General features: G+C 39.6%; 1 protein-coding gene across 6 annotated transcripts in view; it reads left to right on the top strand.

The window, feature by feature from the left end:
- The window catches only part of IFT172 (intraflagellar transport 172), a 35934-nt gene extending 19689 nt beyond the window's left edge, over window positions 1-16245 (top strand). For 2 of the 6 annotated variants that reach the window (XM_034421104.3, XM_087883365.1), the window contains 22 exons: window positions 917-1014; window positions 1260-1395; window positions 1465-1581; window positions 1891-2033; window positions 2377-2470; window positions 2559-2623; window positions 2710-2890; window positions 4319-4428; window positions 4726-4855; window positions 6818-6916; window positions 7719-7828; window positions 7998-8061; window positions 8448-8534; window positions 9844-9960; window positions 10041-10151; window positions 10495-10614; window positions 11231-11326; window positions 13171-13230; window positions 13316-13414; window positions 13619-13772; window positions 15743-15834; window positions 16074-16245. In XM_034421104.3, the coding sequence (XP_034276995.1) occupies window positions 917-1014; window positions 1260-1395; window positions 1465-1581; window positions 1891-2033; window positions 2377-2470; window positions 2559-2623; window positions 2710-2890; window positions 4319-4428; window positions 4726-4855; window positions 6818-6916; window positions 7719-7828; window positions 7998-8061; window positions 8448-8534; window positions 9844-9960; window positions 10041-10151; window positions 10495-10614; window positions 11231-11326; window positions 13171-13230; window positions 13316-13414; window positions 13619-13772; window positions 15743-15834; window positions 16074-16163 (2373 nt within the window). In that variant the 3' untranslated portion in view covers window positions 16164-16245. Of the gene's footprint in view, window positions 1-916; window positions 1015-1259; window positions 1582-1890; window positions 2034-2376; window positions 2471-2558; window positions 2624-2709; window positions 2891-4318; window positions 4429-4725; window positions 4856-6817; window positions 6917-7718; window positions 7829-7997; window positions 8062-8447; window positions 8535-9843; window positions 9961-10040; window positions 10152-10494; window positions 10615-11230; window positions 11327-13170; window positions 13231-13315; window positions 13415-13618; window positions 13773-15742; window positions 15835-16073 lie in introns of all 6 variants that reach the window. The other 4 variants (XM_034421103.3, XM_087883363.1, XR_015731610.1 and 1 more) reach the window with 3 other exon arrangements.
- The last annotated feature ends 1825 nt before the right edge of the window (window positions 16246-18070 follow it).

Below are 18070 nucleotides of genomic sequence, written 5' to 3'. Positions count from 1 at the left end.
GATGCTGTTTAGGACCTCTTTCCAGAGCACGATACCATAGTCTCTTGAGACTGAAGGATGCCAATGATGTTTCTTCCCTTTCCTTCTGGAATAGGTCTGAACTATTGTGTCCTCCCTCAGTCTTCTCTTCTCCTAGCTAAACATAATTAATGCCTCCAGCCATTAAAGGTAGTCCTTGACTTACAACAGTTCGTTTAGTGACCGTTTAATGGTCACTAAATTACAACGGCACTGAAAAAAGTGAGTTATGACTTTTTTTCACTCTTATAATGGTTGTAGCATCTCCGTGGTCACAAGATCAAAATTCAGATGCTTGGCAACCGATTCATACTTAGGACCGTTGCTGTGTCCCAGAATCATGTCATCCCCTTTTGTGATCTTCTGACAAGCAAAGTCAATGGGGAAACCAGATTCAGTTAACAGCCGTGTTACTAATTTAAGAACTGCAGTGATTCGTTTAACAAATGTGGTGAGAAAAGTTGTAAAAAGGGGTAAAGCTAACTTAACAAATTTCTCACTTAGCAACATACATTTTGGTCTCAATTGTGGATGTAAGTTGAGGACTACCTATACTCATAGGTTTTTCTTTCCAGGCACCTTATCTGGACACATTCTCACTAGATGTATTCCAGCTTGTCAATGTCCTTCCTAAAATGCACCTAGAATTGGATGCAATAATCTACTATAGGTGTGTTCTGGTCAACCCAGAGCAGAGAAGAATGAGGCATCAAATGGTCCATGTGTTCCCAGTTCCAGAAAATGCATTTGAATAAAGCTTGCAATGGGAGGGTGTAAAGCAATTTGGTTTGGTTATCCAGAACGGTTCAAAATGGGGTATTGTACATCTCTTGTGGGTATTTGGAGAAGGAGAGTTTATCCTTTCATGCCCAGGCCCTGCTCCCACTTCTCCTTGCAGCTGGCATCAAAATGTATGAAGCCAGAGGATGTGTCAGTGCTGTACATTACACAAGCTCAGGAGCTGGAGCGGCAGGGAAAGTACAAGGAGGCTGAGAGGTGAGAGATATTTCAGTTCTATATATTTTAAACCAGAAGAATGGAATTTGTAACTGGCTGGGGGCAGAAAGAGAAGAGAAGCTTCCAACTGGTGTAAACAAATTATTAAGTACAACTCTTGGGGACATGTCAGTGAATCTCACAGGCTAAAGTTTTTTTGCTAATATGTATCACCACGGTAGTTCTAGATAGGATCCTTATTTGAGGATGCAACATTTTCAGTGCCAAGTTATTGCTTTTTTCAGGCTCTACATAACTGTGGATGAACCAGACTTGGCCATTACGATGTACAAGAATTGCAAGATGTATGACGAGATGATTCATCTGTTGGCCAAATACCACAAGGATCTGCTGAGCGATACACATTTGCACTTGGGCAAGGTAAAGCATTTGAGGAGATGTAACAGAAGAAAACCAGGTTTGGTGGTGACCTTCTGCTTTATTTTTCAGGAACTGGAAGCTGATGGGCATCTGCAGGAGGCTGAATATCACTACCTTGAAGCCAAGGATTGGAAGGCAGCCGTAAACATGTATCGTGTGAACAATATGTGGGATGAGGCCTACAGGGTAAGAGCAGCATACATAAATTCCTTTTGGTGCAACAGCTGTGGCATGATCTCTGAGCTGTTCCAGGCTGAGCTTAGGAGCTACGTATGTGGTCCAGAATCACATTACTAGCATACTTCCTACCTGCGTGCTTACTACATAGCCTTAAAGAGTAGAGGGCATTAGGAGGTGCCAGAAGAAGGCATGCACAAAGAAAAGACTGAAGGATGGACATATCCATTAGTCATGGAAAAGTTATGTTTGATGGGCGGCAACGGTAAGTTGCTTTAGGCCCAATTGTCCTTTCACCTCTGTTTTGATTTGAGACAGGTGGCAAAAGCTCATGGTGGAGCAAATTCTCACAAGCATGTGGCCTTCTTGTGGGCAAAGAGTCTCGGTGGAGAGGCTGCCGTGAAACTGCTCAACAAATTTGGACTTCTTGAAATGGCCATTGACCATGCAGCTGACAACAAGTGAGCAGCAAGGAGAGAAAGACTTACTGTATATCCAAATAAGGTCTTCCATTAGAAAGGAGGCAAGATTCGCCAATGTCTTGTCTCATGCCAGAGATTTTCAAGGGGTAGAACCTGCCCACGGGGTTCCAACAAGGCATGGGGTTCTGCAATAACTACAGGTGCCCTTTTTTGTGTGTGCCTTGAGTGGGTTTTCTTGCTGTGCTTCTTTTGTAATCAGGTTGGTTTTAACCTCATGTGACAGTTGCCCGATAGTGGTATGTAATTTTCACTCTGCTGAAATTGAAGTGGTTTGGGATGGGAGACACAATTCTTCCTTCCACCTCCTTTTCTTCTTCCATAGCATTTTTGATTTTGCCTTTGAGTTGGCTAGACTCTCCCTGAAGCAGAAACTACCTGAGATCCACTTCAAATATGGCTCTTTCCTGGAAGATGAGGTAGAATTCCTTGTGTTTCTTAATGGTTGCTCTCCTTCCTGGAGTAATGCCGGTCATGTGGTAAATATGCCACTCTTGTTAAATGCAGGGCAAGTTTGAAGAGGCAGAGGTGGAGTTTGTGAAGGCCGGGAAACCTAAAGAGGCAGTTCTAATGTGAGTGTACCTCCACCCTCCTATGATACTCTTGCTTTCTGCCTCTGTCCAATTCCAGTGGTTTAATGTGCTCCCCACTCACTTAGGTATGCTCATGCCCAGAACTGGGCTGCTGCCCAGCGAGTAGCTGAAGTCCATGACCCAGAGAGTGTAATGATTGTGCTAGTTGGTCAAGCTGATGCTGCCTTCAAGCAAAAAGAGTTCCAGAAAGCAGAAGCTTTGTTGCTGCGGGCTCAGCGACTTGACCTTGCTGTGAAACACTACAAGGTAAATAGAAAAAAAAAAACATCAGGACTGCTCTATTTGGCGAAACATTTTGGTTGGGTAGGGAGATGTTTAGTAAACTCTGGTCCTGCATGAAATTCACTGCAGATGGCTTTTAAACCCCACTTTGTTATCCAGTTGTTAATTCTATTGCTCTGAGGAAGCCACTTTACTCAGACCAAATACCATCTTATTAAAACTCCTTAGAGATTTCCAAAGAAAATGAGTTCCATTCGACGTTCTCTGCAACCAGATTGTGATCGAAACATGATAGCATTTCTTTGGTGATGGGAGCAGTAGATGAAATGGAATTTCATAGAAGCATACCGTGTTTCCCCGAAAAAAAGACCCTGTCTTATATTTTCTTGAACCCTGAAATAAGCACTTGGCCTTATTTTCAGGGAGGTCTTACTATTTTGGGGTGCGTGGAGGAAACCAGAGTAACTGGCAGGGACCGGTTGCGCATGCGTTTAAATATTTTTGGGGAGGGCTTATTTTTTGGGGGGGCTTATTTTAGTGCATGTGCTCAAAAGCCCGATTGGGCTTATTAGTAGGGGAAGTCTTATTTTAGGGGAAACAGGGTACTAGCCAGGAGGGGGAAATGCTTCCTCCTCCTGTCCTCCTTAGCAGTGTCAAAGATGCTGGTGGCCAACAACATGGGCATTGGCTTAGTAAAACAAACCATGCTAGTTTTAAATGATCCACTGCAAATTAAATATGGCCTGATATATCCTGCAGTGGTTAGGCAAGGCTAGTTTCTGCTGGCTTCCCACAGCCAACGTAATGGGGAAGCCAGCAGGAAGTTATAAGTGCCAGGGCGGCAGGCAGGTAGATAAGTGGGTGGGGGAGGAAGTGATCGGGTGCATGGGAAAAGCAACACAAGAGTTGGGAAAGGTGCGCAAGGGAATGCGCGAGCATGTGAATCAGGAAGGGTACATGGGAATGCAACACAGGTCAAGGAGGAAGCATGATGTACAGCACCAGTCCATGAGGGGGTGCAAATGGCTGACATTGCACGAGCACAGATGGGCCGGGGGAGAGTGGTGGAGACTTAACCACAGTGACTTGCAACCTTCCTGCTGGCTTCCCTACTGATTTTCTGGGGAAACTGACAGGGAAGATCGTTAATGGTGATCACAGGGCATTGTAATTGGTTGTAAGTGCAAAGTGGTTGCCAAGCACCAGATTGTGATCATGATCAACCAAGGATGCTAGGACAGCCAGAACGTGTCATAATTGCCATTCATTCAGCACCATTATAACTTCAGACAGTTGCTGAACGAATAATCCTAAATCAAGGACAGTCTGTAGTTCCAAAGGGTAGAAATTATGCCAGTTATACAATTGTTCCTTTTTTCATGGGGAAAAGGATAATTAAGAGGAGCTTCTCCTTTGCCAAGTAAGGATACTTTTCATGTTTCTTTTCCCAAGGAAGCTGCTATGTGGACTGATGCTCTCCGAATCTGTAAAGAATTTCTACCTGGAGATCTGGAGGCTCTACAGGAAGAGTATGAACGGGAGGTGGCTAAAAAAGGACCCAGGTATATAGGTCATGAGAGGTATGAGAAAGTTTCTGGAAGCTGGCTTGCTGATAGGCAAAAGTCAGTCAGCCCTAAGATTAAGGCTGGGTTTCTCAAAGACATAATCACTTAGCCTTCTTTTATTGAGGTTTCTACAACTAATTGCTTCAAAGGACTAGGATCTTCTCAGTCTTTAAGATATCTCTGGGACTCTCCTTCTAATTCTGTGGGATGAAATAGCTAGGAGTTTCAACATCAAGCTATAGGGAATCTCGTGGTCCCTTTCTGGACATTGACTAAGATTCTGTTGATTGGTAGGGGCATTGAAGGGCTCCTGGAGCAGGCACGTGAGTGGGAGCAAGCAGGTGAATATGCCAGAGCTGTGGACTGCTATCTCAAGGTCCGGGACCCCAGCAGCAGTGCACTGATGGAAAAATGTTCCATGAAGGTAGGAAATTGCTCAAGGGCAGCTTGCCTTCCCCACTTATGAAATTTTAGGTCAGTTGGATGTATACAATGTACTTGAAGGAGAGAAATGGAGAAAAGTTGGAAATTGAAAGAAGTGTCTGCGTGGGAATTCTTTTGGCAAGTGAGACTTTCTAAATCAGTCGTGCCTCTGCTTCTTTGTTAATTCAAGCTAGATTTGCCTTTTGTTTTTTTTTAAAAAAAAATTTATTAAACAGTTTGTCTTTAAAAACAATACAAAAAACAATCACACATATATAAAAACAAAACACGTCAAGACATAACATATTAAACATTACATACCATTAATGTTAATTTTACAGCATTCCGTATCGGCATACATAGTTGTAGTTCTCTAGTCATCATTTTTATTTACTACTCAATAGTAGGATAATCACTTTATTCCGATGTGTGTGTGTGTGTGTGTCTTCTTAAGTTTTCGTGGGTGTGCATATGCAAAAAATTAAAATCTCGGGTGTTTTCCCGCATCATTATAAATAAGTTGGTTAAAATATTTAAAATCCTGGTTAAAATCCCAGCTTAAAATCTTCTAAAAATCCTTACAGAGGACTCTGCAAGGTCCTTTAAAACCAGCTAAGATTTTAGCTGAGGTTTTAAAGGACCTTGCAGAGTGCTCTGTAAGGATTTTTAGAAGATTTTAGGCTGGGATTTTAACCAGGATTTTAAATATTTTAACCAACTTATTTATAATGACGTGGGAAAACACCCGAGATTTTAATTTTTTGCATATATATATATATATATATATATATATATATATATATATATACATACATACATACATACATACATACATACATACATACATACATACATACATACACATTTATTTATTTATTTATTAGTCGCATTTCTATGCCGCCCAACTCCCTAGGGACTCTGGGCGGTTTACAGCAAAAAAACAATGCGAACAATATCCCGTAAAAAATTATTAAAAGAAAACATTAAAAACCCATACACTCCATTCCATGGCTGGGTCTCGCAAGATTGCCGTAGCGAGATCAATGGCCCCAGGCCTGCCGGAAAAGCCAGGTTTTCACCACTTTCCAGAAGGCCAATAGAGTGGGGGCGGTCCGAACCATAGGAGGTAATTGGTTCCAGAGACCCGGGGCAGCCACAGAGAAGGCCCTCCCCCGCGGGCCCGCCAACCGACATTGTTTAGCTGACGAGACCCGGAGGAGATAATAATATTCATTGTTCTTATCTACACATTTATATTCGTTTATATTTACATCTCTTTATTTAATGTTATTCACTTACTCCAATTTGAGTTTCATCAGTATTAAGTTAAACATTTCTTGTTCTGGTTTCTACTTTCGAGCCAACTGTACGTTATATTACATATTTCATAATAGTCCGAATCGTCTCTCTCTTTCAACTCCATAGTCATTTTGTCCATCTCTGCGCATTCTAGAATTTTCCTAATTATTGTTTTGTCTGAGGGTATACTGTTTTGTTTCCAATTTTTTGTGAATGTGATTCTTGCTGCAGTGAGTATGTGTAGTGTAATGTAGCGAAGGTTTTTGTTCATTTTCGGGTCCAGTATTCTTAATCAAAACAGTTCAAGTTTCAAATCTATTTTTTGCTTTGTAATTCCTTCCAAAATTTTTGAATTTTACATCAATAGTTCCTTGTGATGGGGCACATAGACCACATATGGTAGAATGTTCTGGATTTATGGTTACATCTCCAACAATTGGGTGATAAATTTGGGTACATCTTGGCCAATCTCGCTGGTGGCAGTAGATTTGCCTTTTGATTGTCGTTGTTCAGTTTTTTCCCCAAAAGTACAAAATTACCATTCCAAATTGTCTTTGATGGAGTATTGTAAGCTGTAAATCATTATGGCAAGAGTCTCTGCACAAAGAAAAAAACACTGTACAAGGGACATTTCTTCATTGGTGAATGCTTCTTTTCATGTCAGGCAGCTGAACTTTCTATCAAGTTTCTTGGCCAGTCTCGGAGCATTGAGGTGATGAGGACAGTGGGACCCCAGCTGGTCAGCATTGGCAAATTCAGCGTGGTAAGAGTAAACTTCTGAAGGGCAGTTTAGTCTCATCTGTGTTTGTGCAAACATTTTTTTCCCTTTTTTTTTTAAGATTGGAAAGAGAACAGAGGATAAAAATATTCTAATTTTCTTTTACAATACTGAAAAAAATGATACATGTTTTTCTACTTTAAAGGAAGACTTTTATATATACAGAAGACAAGCTGTGCAGTCCAGTTCTCCAAACTAATACAAAATGAATGTCTGTCCCCAGAGGGCAAAATGCTATTTTTACCAATGAAGAAAGGAGAATTCAGTTTCTGTGAAACTGTCAGTTTCTGTGAAAAGTCAGTATCTATGGCTGACGTTTACATAGAGGTTGGTGGGTCTGTTCTTGACTAGCCTCAAAGGATGGAAGAAGAATAAAGGAATGCCAAAATAAAGTTTTAAAAATCTTTAAAAGTAAATTCAATTATTAAAAGTAGCCACTGATGAAATTAGTTTTACATTTAATAAATATTCCAATGCTGCATAATTGTATGCAGAAACATGTCATACATATTCTCCTGCATGTTTTTAACTTAGCCAAGTGAATTTAAATTGATAAATGTGGCATGCAAATAAATATTGCATATATTTTAATTTTATACATTTTCATTTTTCATTTTTAAAATGAAAACATTTTTAAAAATGTTTTTTTCTGTAGTTTCAAAATTCCTGGGAAGTTTATCTCTTCTCAGGCCAGACATGCAGTGAACCTCTCTGTACAGCCCCAAACTTCATATCTACTTCTATTTTAATACAAGATAGAAATTTCTCATTTCTATCCCATCCTCAGGCGGTAGAGCTATACCTCAACCTTGATCTAATCAAGGAAGCCATCGATGCCCTCATGGAGGGAGAAGAGTGGAACAAAGCTAAGGGTGTGGCCAAAGAATTTGACCCCAGGTACTAAACTCTACTTCTGAGAGTGATTTGCAAATAATAGACTTTGAGTAAGAATATATAATGCTGCTTAGGTGGAAGGCTGTCAGTTTCTCAGGCCTCCTGCTGCATCACCTTATTACTAAGGTTGCCTTATTACTAGGACAGAAATGACAAACTTTCTTTGTGGCAGGTATGAAGAATATGTGGATCAACACTATAAAGAATATCTCAAGAATCAAGGCAAAGTCGATTCGGTGAGAAGGAATCTTGAGTGGCATGAAGGGGAAAGTGGGAGGCATTATAAGTTGGGAGAGAACTTTAAGTAAATACTTTGAAGAACCTTTACATCTTTATAAATAGAAATGAGACAGATTTTTAAGGTGCAGCTTAAATTGAATACATCTGTCATTCTTCTATCAATAATTATTTTGGAAAATGTTAAAAACTGTGACTGGGGAGTCAAAAATCACAGGGTTAGGAAAAAGTAGTGAAATTTAAATCAAAAAGTCTTGGTGCAGCCGAATATTATTTGGCAATTCTAGAAGGGGACTAGAGAACAAAGGATAGAATTGCCCAGGTTGGTACTGCTGTATCATTATTGTTTAAAGTGACTGACTTATAGCTGATCTCTCTTTGACAGCTTGTGGGCGTGGATGTTATGGCTGCCCTCGATATGTATGTGGAAAGGGGGCAGTGGGAAAAGTGCCTGGAGACAGCTGCCAAACAGGTATGTAAAAGGCCGCAAGTGGTTCTTCTATGAAAGGAGCCAAATGTTGTCTGACAACACACCCTAAGCATCTTGGCTTCCCTTACGTGCCTAAAACATTGAGTTTGGTAGATCTATGAAGCTACGGGAATTGAGTCCATCTTCTATTCACCACTGCTTTAGTTAGGAGCCAAAGATCTGTCTGCAAAAGAGACTGAAAAGAAATTGTCATTCCACTATGAAAGCCACTTTGGTCTAGTAGAGTAGAAAGTGGGAGACTGTGAGTTCAAGTTAAGCTTTAGTCATGAAAGCCAGTTGGGTGATTTTGGGCCAGTCACTCGCTGTCAGCCCAACCACCTCACAGAGTTGTTGTTATGGGGAAAATAGGACGCGGGAAACGTTTTGGATAGTTTTGGACCTTCAGTTATTTGTAAAAATAATAAAGGCAGCATACAAATAAATAACAAGCATGAGTTGGATAATTATATAAACCAAATGTATAAATAAATAAATAATATCCACATAGCTATCACCTTGCTGGCACTCTAGAAAGCCTTAAAAGACCAGGCTGTTCCCTCAGGCTTTGGGTTTGAGTGGTTGCCCTCACTCCCCCAGATTGTGTGTGGTTAGAAAAACGCACCATCACTTCTTGTTTATTTTTATTCTGTTAGTTGTATGGTATTATTATTATTATTATTATTATTATTATTATTATTATTATTATTATTAGTTCAATTTATATGCCACCTTTCTCCGGAAACTCAGGGCGGCTTACAATGCATTTAGAAAACCATTATAAAAACATTTAAACATTAAAACATTAAAACCCATTCACACCATTCATGGCCGGATCTCACAAGATCAGAACAGCGAGATCAACGGTCCCAAGCCTGCCAGAAAAGCCAGGTCTTCACCGCTTTTCAGAAGGCCAATAGGGTGGGGGTATATTGCCCTGAACCAGTTTGAAGATGGGTATTAAATTCATTTAATTGAATAAATTAAATCATCAAGGTCTGAGCCTTCAGGGGAAATAATTGACATTTCTATTGGACTTATACTGACATTGCCTGTTCAGTGTAGTGCTGACTGCCTGCACAGAATTGATTGGGATAAAATTGGATTTCAGAACTGATGAATGGAATATCAATTTGGACAGAATGCAAACAAAGGCATGGTTACTTTGTTTCACTAGGAAATGGGAAATAGTAAAGATATATAGTTCACCCAGAAAGGAATTCTCCTACTTAACCAGATCATTTTTCATAATGGAAAACTGCTATTTGTTTTAGTGTCTTCCATATTATTTTGTTCCTATTTTGGCTTCTTATAGAACTATAAAGTGCTGCATAAATATGTGGCTCTTTATGCCACATATTTGATCCGCGAGAACAGTTGGGACAAAGTCTTGAGCCTCTATGTTCAGAATGGTGCTCCCGCCAATGCCCAGGTAAGATAAGAGTCCCAGCTGGCTAGGAAAATTTGCTTGCTTCTGTTCATAGCAAAGCTCTTCTCACATTTTCTCTTCAGAATTTCAATATTTATAAACGACTATTTGTGGAGATGGTGAATGCAGCCAGTATGAATCGGCCAGAGGCTTATCACAGCTGGGCTGATTTGCGGGATGTGCTTTTCAACCTGGTGAGTACAGCTTAAAGTAAATGTATGATGTACCATTGAATGTAAAGTACCTGATCTTCATTTTACTGCTCTGTGCGCTGTTGTTAATACCACACAGGTTTTCCTAAACAAAGCTGCAGTACAAAATATCTGTGTGGCACCTCTATATTTTCAGATAGAGCAGCTTTTTCATTATTACTCAGTCTCTTTGGTGGGGTGAATGAAGTGTTTAGATAGCCCTATATGAGACCACAATCTGCGGTGTTTCTTTCTTTTTAACAAATATGTCAGATAAAGGTCATTTTTTTTTCCAATTTCAAATGATTAAGATTCCAGAAAACTTACATGATCCCCTTTCGTACAGTGTGAAAATTTAGGGAAATCAAGTGAAGCCAACTCACCAGCTCATGAGGAATTTGAAACCATGTTGCTTATATCTCACTACTATGCTACACGATCTGCAGCCCAAAGCATCAAACAGCTGGTAAGAGAAGGGTGGCAGCAGGTCGAAAGGACTTAACCGGTTTACTAGTCTCTGGCTTGTTTAAACCCTACATTTCTTACTATTTCACTTTCTTCCGCATGGAGTTCTGATTGCACGATCTTTGATAAAAAAATAACAATATTTGCCTTGTTAGTACTGCTTGAGATTTGGATGGCTACAAAGTCTGTGGGCCTTGTGCAACTGGCAACCAAGTCTCTTTGTTTAGGTTTGTCAGTCAGGAAAGAATAGTTCTTATGACATCTCTTAGTCAATTGCAACTTAATTTTCTCATGAAGACTCCTACTTTCAGAACTTTTCTTCTTTATAGATTCATTGTATATTTCACTTTACGCAAATATCAAATTGCAATCCTGGATATCTAAATTCCTTTTCTGAGACTTTGGAGGGAGCGGGTGATTCTCTCTCTTAACTCATTTAACTCATGACTTATAATTACAGGCAGTATTTTTAAAAAGAAGGCAAGGGTGGGGCAACTAACTCCACTTGAACAGACTACTTTTGTCTTAGAAGGGCTGGTTGACCTGAAGAAGTCCCATCTCTTAAGAATGGAAGCTAGAGAGCAGAGTTTGAGTTTGTGGTTTTTTTGCCCCCCCAGGAAACTGTGGCAGCCAAGCTCTCCATCTCTTTGTTGCGCCATACTGAGATCATTCCAGCAGACAAGGCCTTCTATGAAGCAGGGATAGCAGCTAAGGTGAGGAGCAGGAAGCTCGTTGGTAGGTCACATCCAGGTAGTTGGGGGGGAAATTTGTGGCCAATTAATGCCAAATAAGGCAAAATGGCAAAATGGCTGGTTCCTTGTATGCTTTGTAGCAGGGGTGAAATGTAAAATTTGTTACTATCGGTTCTGTGGGCGTCGCTTGGGGAGGTAATGTGACTGAGTGGGCACGGCCAACTTTTTTTTAAAAAAAAAACTTTTCGAAGCATTTTTTCTAATGCTTTGAAAAGCCTCTGCCAATCAGGCAACTCAGCTGGGATCGTCAGACTTTTCAAAGCATTTTTTTACCATCTCTTCGGCCAAGAGGTTGCAGAAAAAAATGCTTTGAAAAGCCTCTGACAACCCCAGCTGAGCCGCACGATCATCATAGGCTTTTTTTTTTTTACTTTTAAAAGCATTTTTAAAAATGCTTTTAAAAGTTAAAAAAAAAAGTCTCTGATGATCGTGCAGCTCAGCTGGGCATGGGGGTGGTGGTGCAGGGATTTTTGCTACCGGTTCTCCGAACCACCCGCCGCCATCGCTACCGGATCGGGTGATCCAGTCCGAACCGGGAGCATTTCACCCGTTTTGTAGGAATGTGACAAGCTTGCTGTCAACTCTGAAGCTTACCTGGCTGAAGCCATATTTCTCCTGCCTCAGAGTTGCCACGAACTTTGAAAGGGGGAAGGGAGGGGGGGGAAGTAGATAGACCGGCTACCCATCAAAACAAGAAGTTTTCCTGTGGGAACCAAGGTCATCCCAACAGATGGCAGAGGAGTGACGTAGCAGCCTTCCAGTTACCTTCATTGAACAATGTGACTGGTGACACCTGGGGAGGGAATATTTGTTTCCTCTTTTAATTAGGGGGAAAACCGCAGGAACCTTTAGAGTTGGTTTTCACTAGCTGTGCCGATATGGTGTGTCCAATAAACATGTTCTTTCAGGAATATACCTGTCTCTGAGTTGTGCTTTTGGTTGATGCATTACTCGGAACGCTGACACTTGCACTGACTTCCTGAGGATTCCACCTCTTACATTCAGAATCCCCTTTAGATTTTACCTTTCAAACAAATGGTCTCTAGAAAATCTTTAAAAGGATTAAAGCATTTTACAGTATAAGAATGGCCAAATGATCAAGAGAACTAAAGCAGTGTATCCACTATCTCAGTCCAGATGGACTCTAGGCTCTAAGGAACTCTTAAGGAATTACAATAATTGGATTCTTGAGCATGGTAAAAGGCAAGATGGGATAAATACAATATACAACGTTAGTAAAGTGGAGAATTGTTTTCCTTTCTCAAAATATTAGTCTCATGGTCATCCCATTAAAGTTAAATGGTGGCAGATGATTGACACAGTACTCATTTTAACTGTGGAATTTGCTTTCACACAACGTAGCAAAGCCTGCCAATTTAGGTAATTTAAAAAGAGGATTAAACAAGATAATACCATATATTGTGATGTCTCTAAATTTCCCAATCAGTGACTTATATAGGTCTTACAGAAAAAAGTATTTATTGTTCATATTATGTTTTGCCAGCTTTATAGCTGCATCTATTCTACAGATTACTATTGAATGAGAACATTCGATTTTCAACTCTTCATCTAATCCCACAGATAAATGTGAGAGTGTGATTATCTGCCTCCTTTGATTCTAATTAAACATTTTTTTAAAAAATAGTAGTACTTTTGTGGAGCACGATTTCCAATATGCTACTCAAAAGTCCAGCAATCTTAGCTTGAAAACATTTGAACACACTTGCCATGTTGAACTGAAATCAGTGTTGACTTTTGGCAGAGAACTGGGAAAGATAGTTCATCCTTCTCTTTCATCTTTGCAGGGTGTTGGTTGGCAGAACATGGCTTTTATCTTCCTAAACCGTTTCCTTGATTTAACTGATGTGAGTTTTATCTGGGACTCTTGAGAGTGGTGGGGAGGGAAAAGGACTCCATGTTTGTTCTTTCTGATGTTATTTGCTCTCCTAGGCAATTGAAGAGGGCTCCCTTGATGCTCTAGACCACTCAGACTTCCAGAATACAGATATCCCTTTTGAAGTGCCACTGCCTGCCAAGCCACATATCTCAGTGAGTGTGTTCTCGTATGCATGCGCAATTTCAATCCATTTCTATTTCGAGCAGGGGAGACAGTATTTCTAAGGGGCCTTGGAAAAGGATATTCCTTGCCTGATTCCCAGTTCTGTTGACTCATACACTTTCACCACCATCCCAAGTATTATTACTGCTGCCACTTTTCATTCATTCTGAGTGTCATATGTTTATTTGTGCTAGGAAGACCAGCGTGAGGAGATCCGTGACTGGGTTCTCACTGTCTCCATGGATCAGCGGTTGGAACAGGTACTGCCACAAGATGAACGTGATACTTACGAAGCTTCTCTGGTAGCAGCGAGCACAGGTGTGCGCTCCCTGCCCTGCCTTATCACAGGTGAGCAGAGCAGCATGGCATTTCAGCATGGCTGAAGGTATAATGGAACATATCCCATCTTCCCTCCATAAGATTTTCAAATGGTGCCTCTTCCCCACCCCAATATAAACTTGTCCATTTTTTCAGACCCTATTCTCATCCACTGTGGGAGAATAAGGAGAGAAAAAGTATTTTAAATTGTCCTGTAGTTATTTAGAAAGTCCCTCTTCTTCCAAACTCCTGACCAAAAAATATATGGTGCTGCTTTGCTTACGTTCAGAAGAATGTTAAACTTAACTTCTACTCTGCATTTGATTTCTTTTAATATACCATTCTTTTAACTAATACATTTATCACTATTCAATTTTTTGTTTTGCCTACTATATTTATATTTTAGCATTTACTTCTGTACATTTTAACTTGTAAGTTTTTACCTTGAAAGATTATCATTTTAAGCATTTCATATTTTTAAAATCACATCCACAGTTCTGACTAGTGATAAAGTTTCCTCACTAAAGAAAGCTAATTTGTCCTGGTTGAATCCATGAGTCCATTTATAGTTATCTGCAACTACTCTACTTCTCTTTTTTAAAATAGTTCATTGCTTTATGATAGGCAATAAAACCAAGACAAACAATTACGGCATTCAAAATGAAATAACCTAACTATAAGGATTACTCACAATCTTTCAAAACAAAGATATAGTAGGGTAAAATAATAAAACACAAGACACCATGTATAATTTAGGGGAGGGGTGAATTCCAGAACATGCGAGTAACCACGGAGAAGGCCTGACAGACCTTATTCACACCCCATGAATTTCACAACACGGAGAAAATTTCATCAGGACATTCCTAAATGTTTGAACTGGATGGGATGGAGTCCATTTTGTTAAGCTCATGTCTGATATAACTTTGTTTGATGTCTTAACCATTACACCAAACTGGTTCATTAGTCATGTCTGATATACTTTGTTTCATGTCTGATATAACTTTGTGTATACCATATACCAGGTTGGATTTGATTTAAATCGAGTTGATTTAAATCACAATTTAAATCATGATTTAAATCACTAGTAAAAAGGCTTGATTTAAATCAACTTGATTTAAATCATAATTTTTAAAGAGCAACTGTCATCTCTGCTACTCCTTTGACCCACTGTTGACTCACCGATAGTCCCAGTGTTGCAGAATATACAGCCTCATGCTACATAACTAAGCTCCATTTCATGCTGAATAAACTAAATTATTTATGTATCTTAAATAGAAAACTATCTTACGATAGATTTTTACCCCAAAAGTTTATTAAAATAAATTTGATAAAAATCAAAAAAATCTGATTTTTTTGATTTTTTAAAAAAACCATTGATTTTTATCCACCCTGCCATATACTATAGCATATGTATATACTAAGGCTATAAGGGCATATACAGCTAGTCCTCAACTTACAACACTTCATTTAGTGACCATTCGAAGTTACAACAGCACTGAAAAAAGTGACTTACGACCTTTTTTCACATTCGACCATTGCAGTATCCCCCTGGACACGTGGTCAAAATACAGATACTTGGAAACTGATCCATATTTATGACAGTTGCAATGTCCCAGGATAATTGATCATTTTTTGCAACCTTCTGAAAAGCAAAGACAATGAGGAAGCCAGATTCACTTAACAACTGTGGCAAGAAGAATTGTAGCATGGGGTAAAACTCAACAGCTGTCTTGTTTAGCAATAGGAATTTGGGAATCAATTGTGATCTTAAATTGAGGATTAAGGCATTCTATATTTAAAATAGTCCAAATTAATCTCTAGTATGATCAAGAAGCTACCCTAAGGTTCAACAGAATACATAGAAAGATTTTTTGTTTGCCAAAATTTGAAGAGAGAAATTATTTCCTGGGCAGGAACCTGCTCCTTCAGCTGAGTTTTACAATATGTGAGACCCTCTTTATGTCCTTTTAATATGTTTTGTTTTCCTTCTCCCCACTCAGGCTATCCTGTACTAAGAAATAAGGTGGAATTCAAGTGTCCTGGCAAAGAGGCAAACAAGGAAAGCTGGAACAAGTTTTTGATGGCAGTCAAGGTGAGGAAGAGAATGAAGGTATAAGAAAGCAAGCTAGCAATCATAAGTAGAAGAGGGCACAGGGCAAGATATGTTGTTCATGTTGTCTTTGTTGTAAGCCGCCCAGAGTCCTCGGAGAGTGGGTGGCATAGAAATACGAATAAGAAATAAATAAATAAGAAAAGTAGGCAAGCTTGCCCTATAGCCTAAATCTATCAACTCTGATCTCAGCCCTAGTTTTACTCATGCCTTCTTTGCAGATGTCACACAGCCCCCCCTGCCAGGATGTTCTCAAATTCATCAGCCAGTGGTGTGGAGGGCTGCCCAGCACCAGTTTCTCCTTCCAGTGACCAACTCAGCCGGAGCATTTCCTTAAGTCTTCAACCCCCTTTAGATATTTATTCTCCCATATTAAATATCTTGTTTATATAATGATATTGTCTGCCTTCTTTAATTGATGTGGCATTTATTATCCGTTATGTCAAATGTCCTGCAACTCTAGAGACAGAAACTCAAGGGAGGTGACAAAAGATAACAGTATGAAAGGGGAGGCTGTGGAAAATTGGATTATAATGGTCATGCTGCATTGGAACAAAGTTCACTTTGGCACAGGATTGCATTTCAAATGGAGCCAATAGGCAACTGCCTCCAATCTGTAATCATTTGGCTAGTGTGAGCTATATGTTGAAGTTTGCTGTTTTATTCCAATGGATCTAAAGGCATTAGATGAGGAAGTCTATTTTAAAGACTGTATATATTATCTAAAAGCCAAGCAGTGTCAAATCTGTTTGGTACTTGGAATGGAGGCCACTAAGACATTTCAAGGCTTGAGCTAACTTGGATTTTTTTTAAAAAAAAATCATCCTTCAAGAGTGCATTAGTGAATGAATTCATGAAGGCATCCGGAGTTGAGTTCAATTCAGAGGCTTTTAACTTGACTTGAAAACAGAAACACTCATAATTAAAACTGTAAGAACTGTAATTGTAGTGTGTAATATATACCATGCAGGAATTAAAGGAGGTTAAACCAATAATAAAAATGAAAGAAAAAGACTTTCAGGGAATAATAAATTAAAATATCCCATTTCTGATGCTACCTTACAAATTGCCTGGGCCCATGGCCCATTGGAAAAACAAGATTTTAAAGCTTCCCTAAAGGACAAGAAAATTGGGACTATGCCGGTATCAGGGGAATGCTGTTCCAAAGGGCAGGAAGAACACAAAGACACATTTCTTGAGGTTCTCAGATGGACATTATTTTATTGATGGGTCATATAGAATGCCAATCCTACTAGACTTTACAATATAGGCAAATACAATTAGAAAGGTGGTGGTGGTGTAGCTATCCATGCCCTAAGCCACGTAGCCATGATGTGTCCATATATACAAAGATCAAACTTGTACAGGACATGGTATTCCCTATGTCACTCCCTGTGTTCCATTCCCTGTGGAACTGGAGGTGGAACTTTGAAGAATCAAGATAGGAAGAGTTTGAACTTTGATGTTAGAGAAGATTCCTGAGAAAATGGTGGCCAAGAAAACAAACCAATGGATCATTGAACAAATCAACCAAGAGTTCTCACTGACACAAATTATCCTAATTTTGACATACTATATACAAAGATCTAACTCTCTGGAGAAGCTCCATCTCTGAGAAAGATGGAAGGAAAGAGAAGATGATGACCAGTAGCAAGGTCAATGGACTCAGTTACAGTACTGATGAATGCACCTTTGGGAGTTCAGAAAAAACAGGCATGGGTTGTCAGAGAAAATGTGGTCATTAGGAGTCAAAAATGATTTGATCAATCAATCAAAGCCATGTAGAATCAACCAGCACCATGAGTTGCAGTGGGAAGCTAAGTGCAAAGACATAAGGTAAGTAAGGGTCCTTCTGGCATGGCTTCTTAAGAGATGCAAATTTAGAAAGAGCTTCAGATAACATAGTTTTTCCCTCTGGGGAAGTGCAATACCATCCAGATCTAAAGCTGGGAAAGCTATTGGAAATAAAAGAACTTGGAATCCATACCCACAGTGTTGCTTGGGTTGAGTCCAAACCTGCTCCTCACTATTCAGATCTTAACAACCTCCAAGCTATGAGAGAACTGTGAGCTGCTTAGCTGAAGCTACAACATTTTCTTGATCAATTATTTTAAGTCAGGCATTGGAAGCCTTATCTGTAACTTTGTTTAGTCCCCACAACAGGTGTTTATGCCTCCTGGTGAGGCCAGTTAATCCTTCAGAAAGTTTCAGATTACTA

Source organism: Pantherophis guttatus, chromosome 1, assembly GCF_059756535.1.
Source record: "Pantherophis guttatus breed Tessera chromosome 1, ASM5975653v1, whole genome shotgun sequence".
Classification (NCBI taxonomy): domain Eukaryota; kingdom Metazoa; phylum Chordata; class Lepidosauria; order Squamata; family Colubridae; genus Pantherophis; species Pantherophis guttatus.
This window is presented reverse-complemented; position numbering and strand designations above follow the sequence as displayed.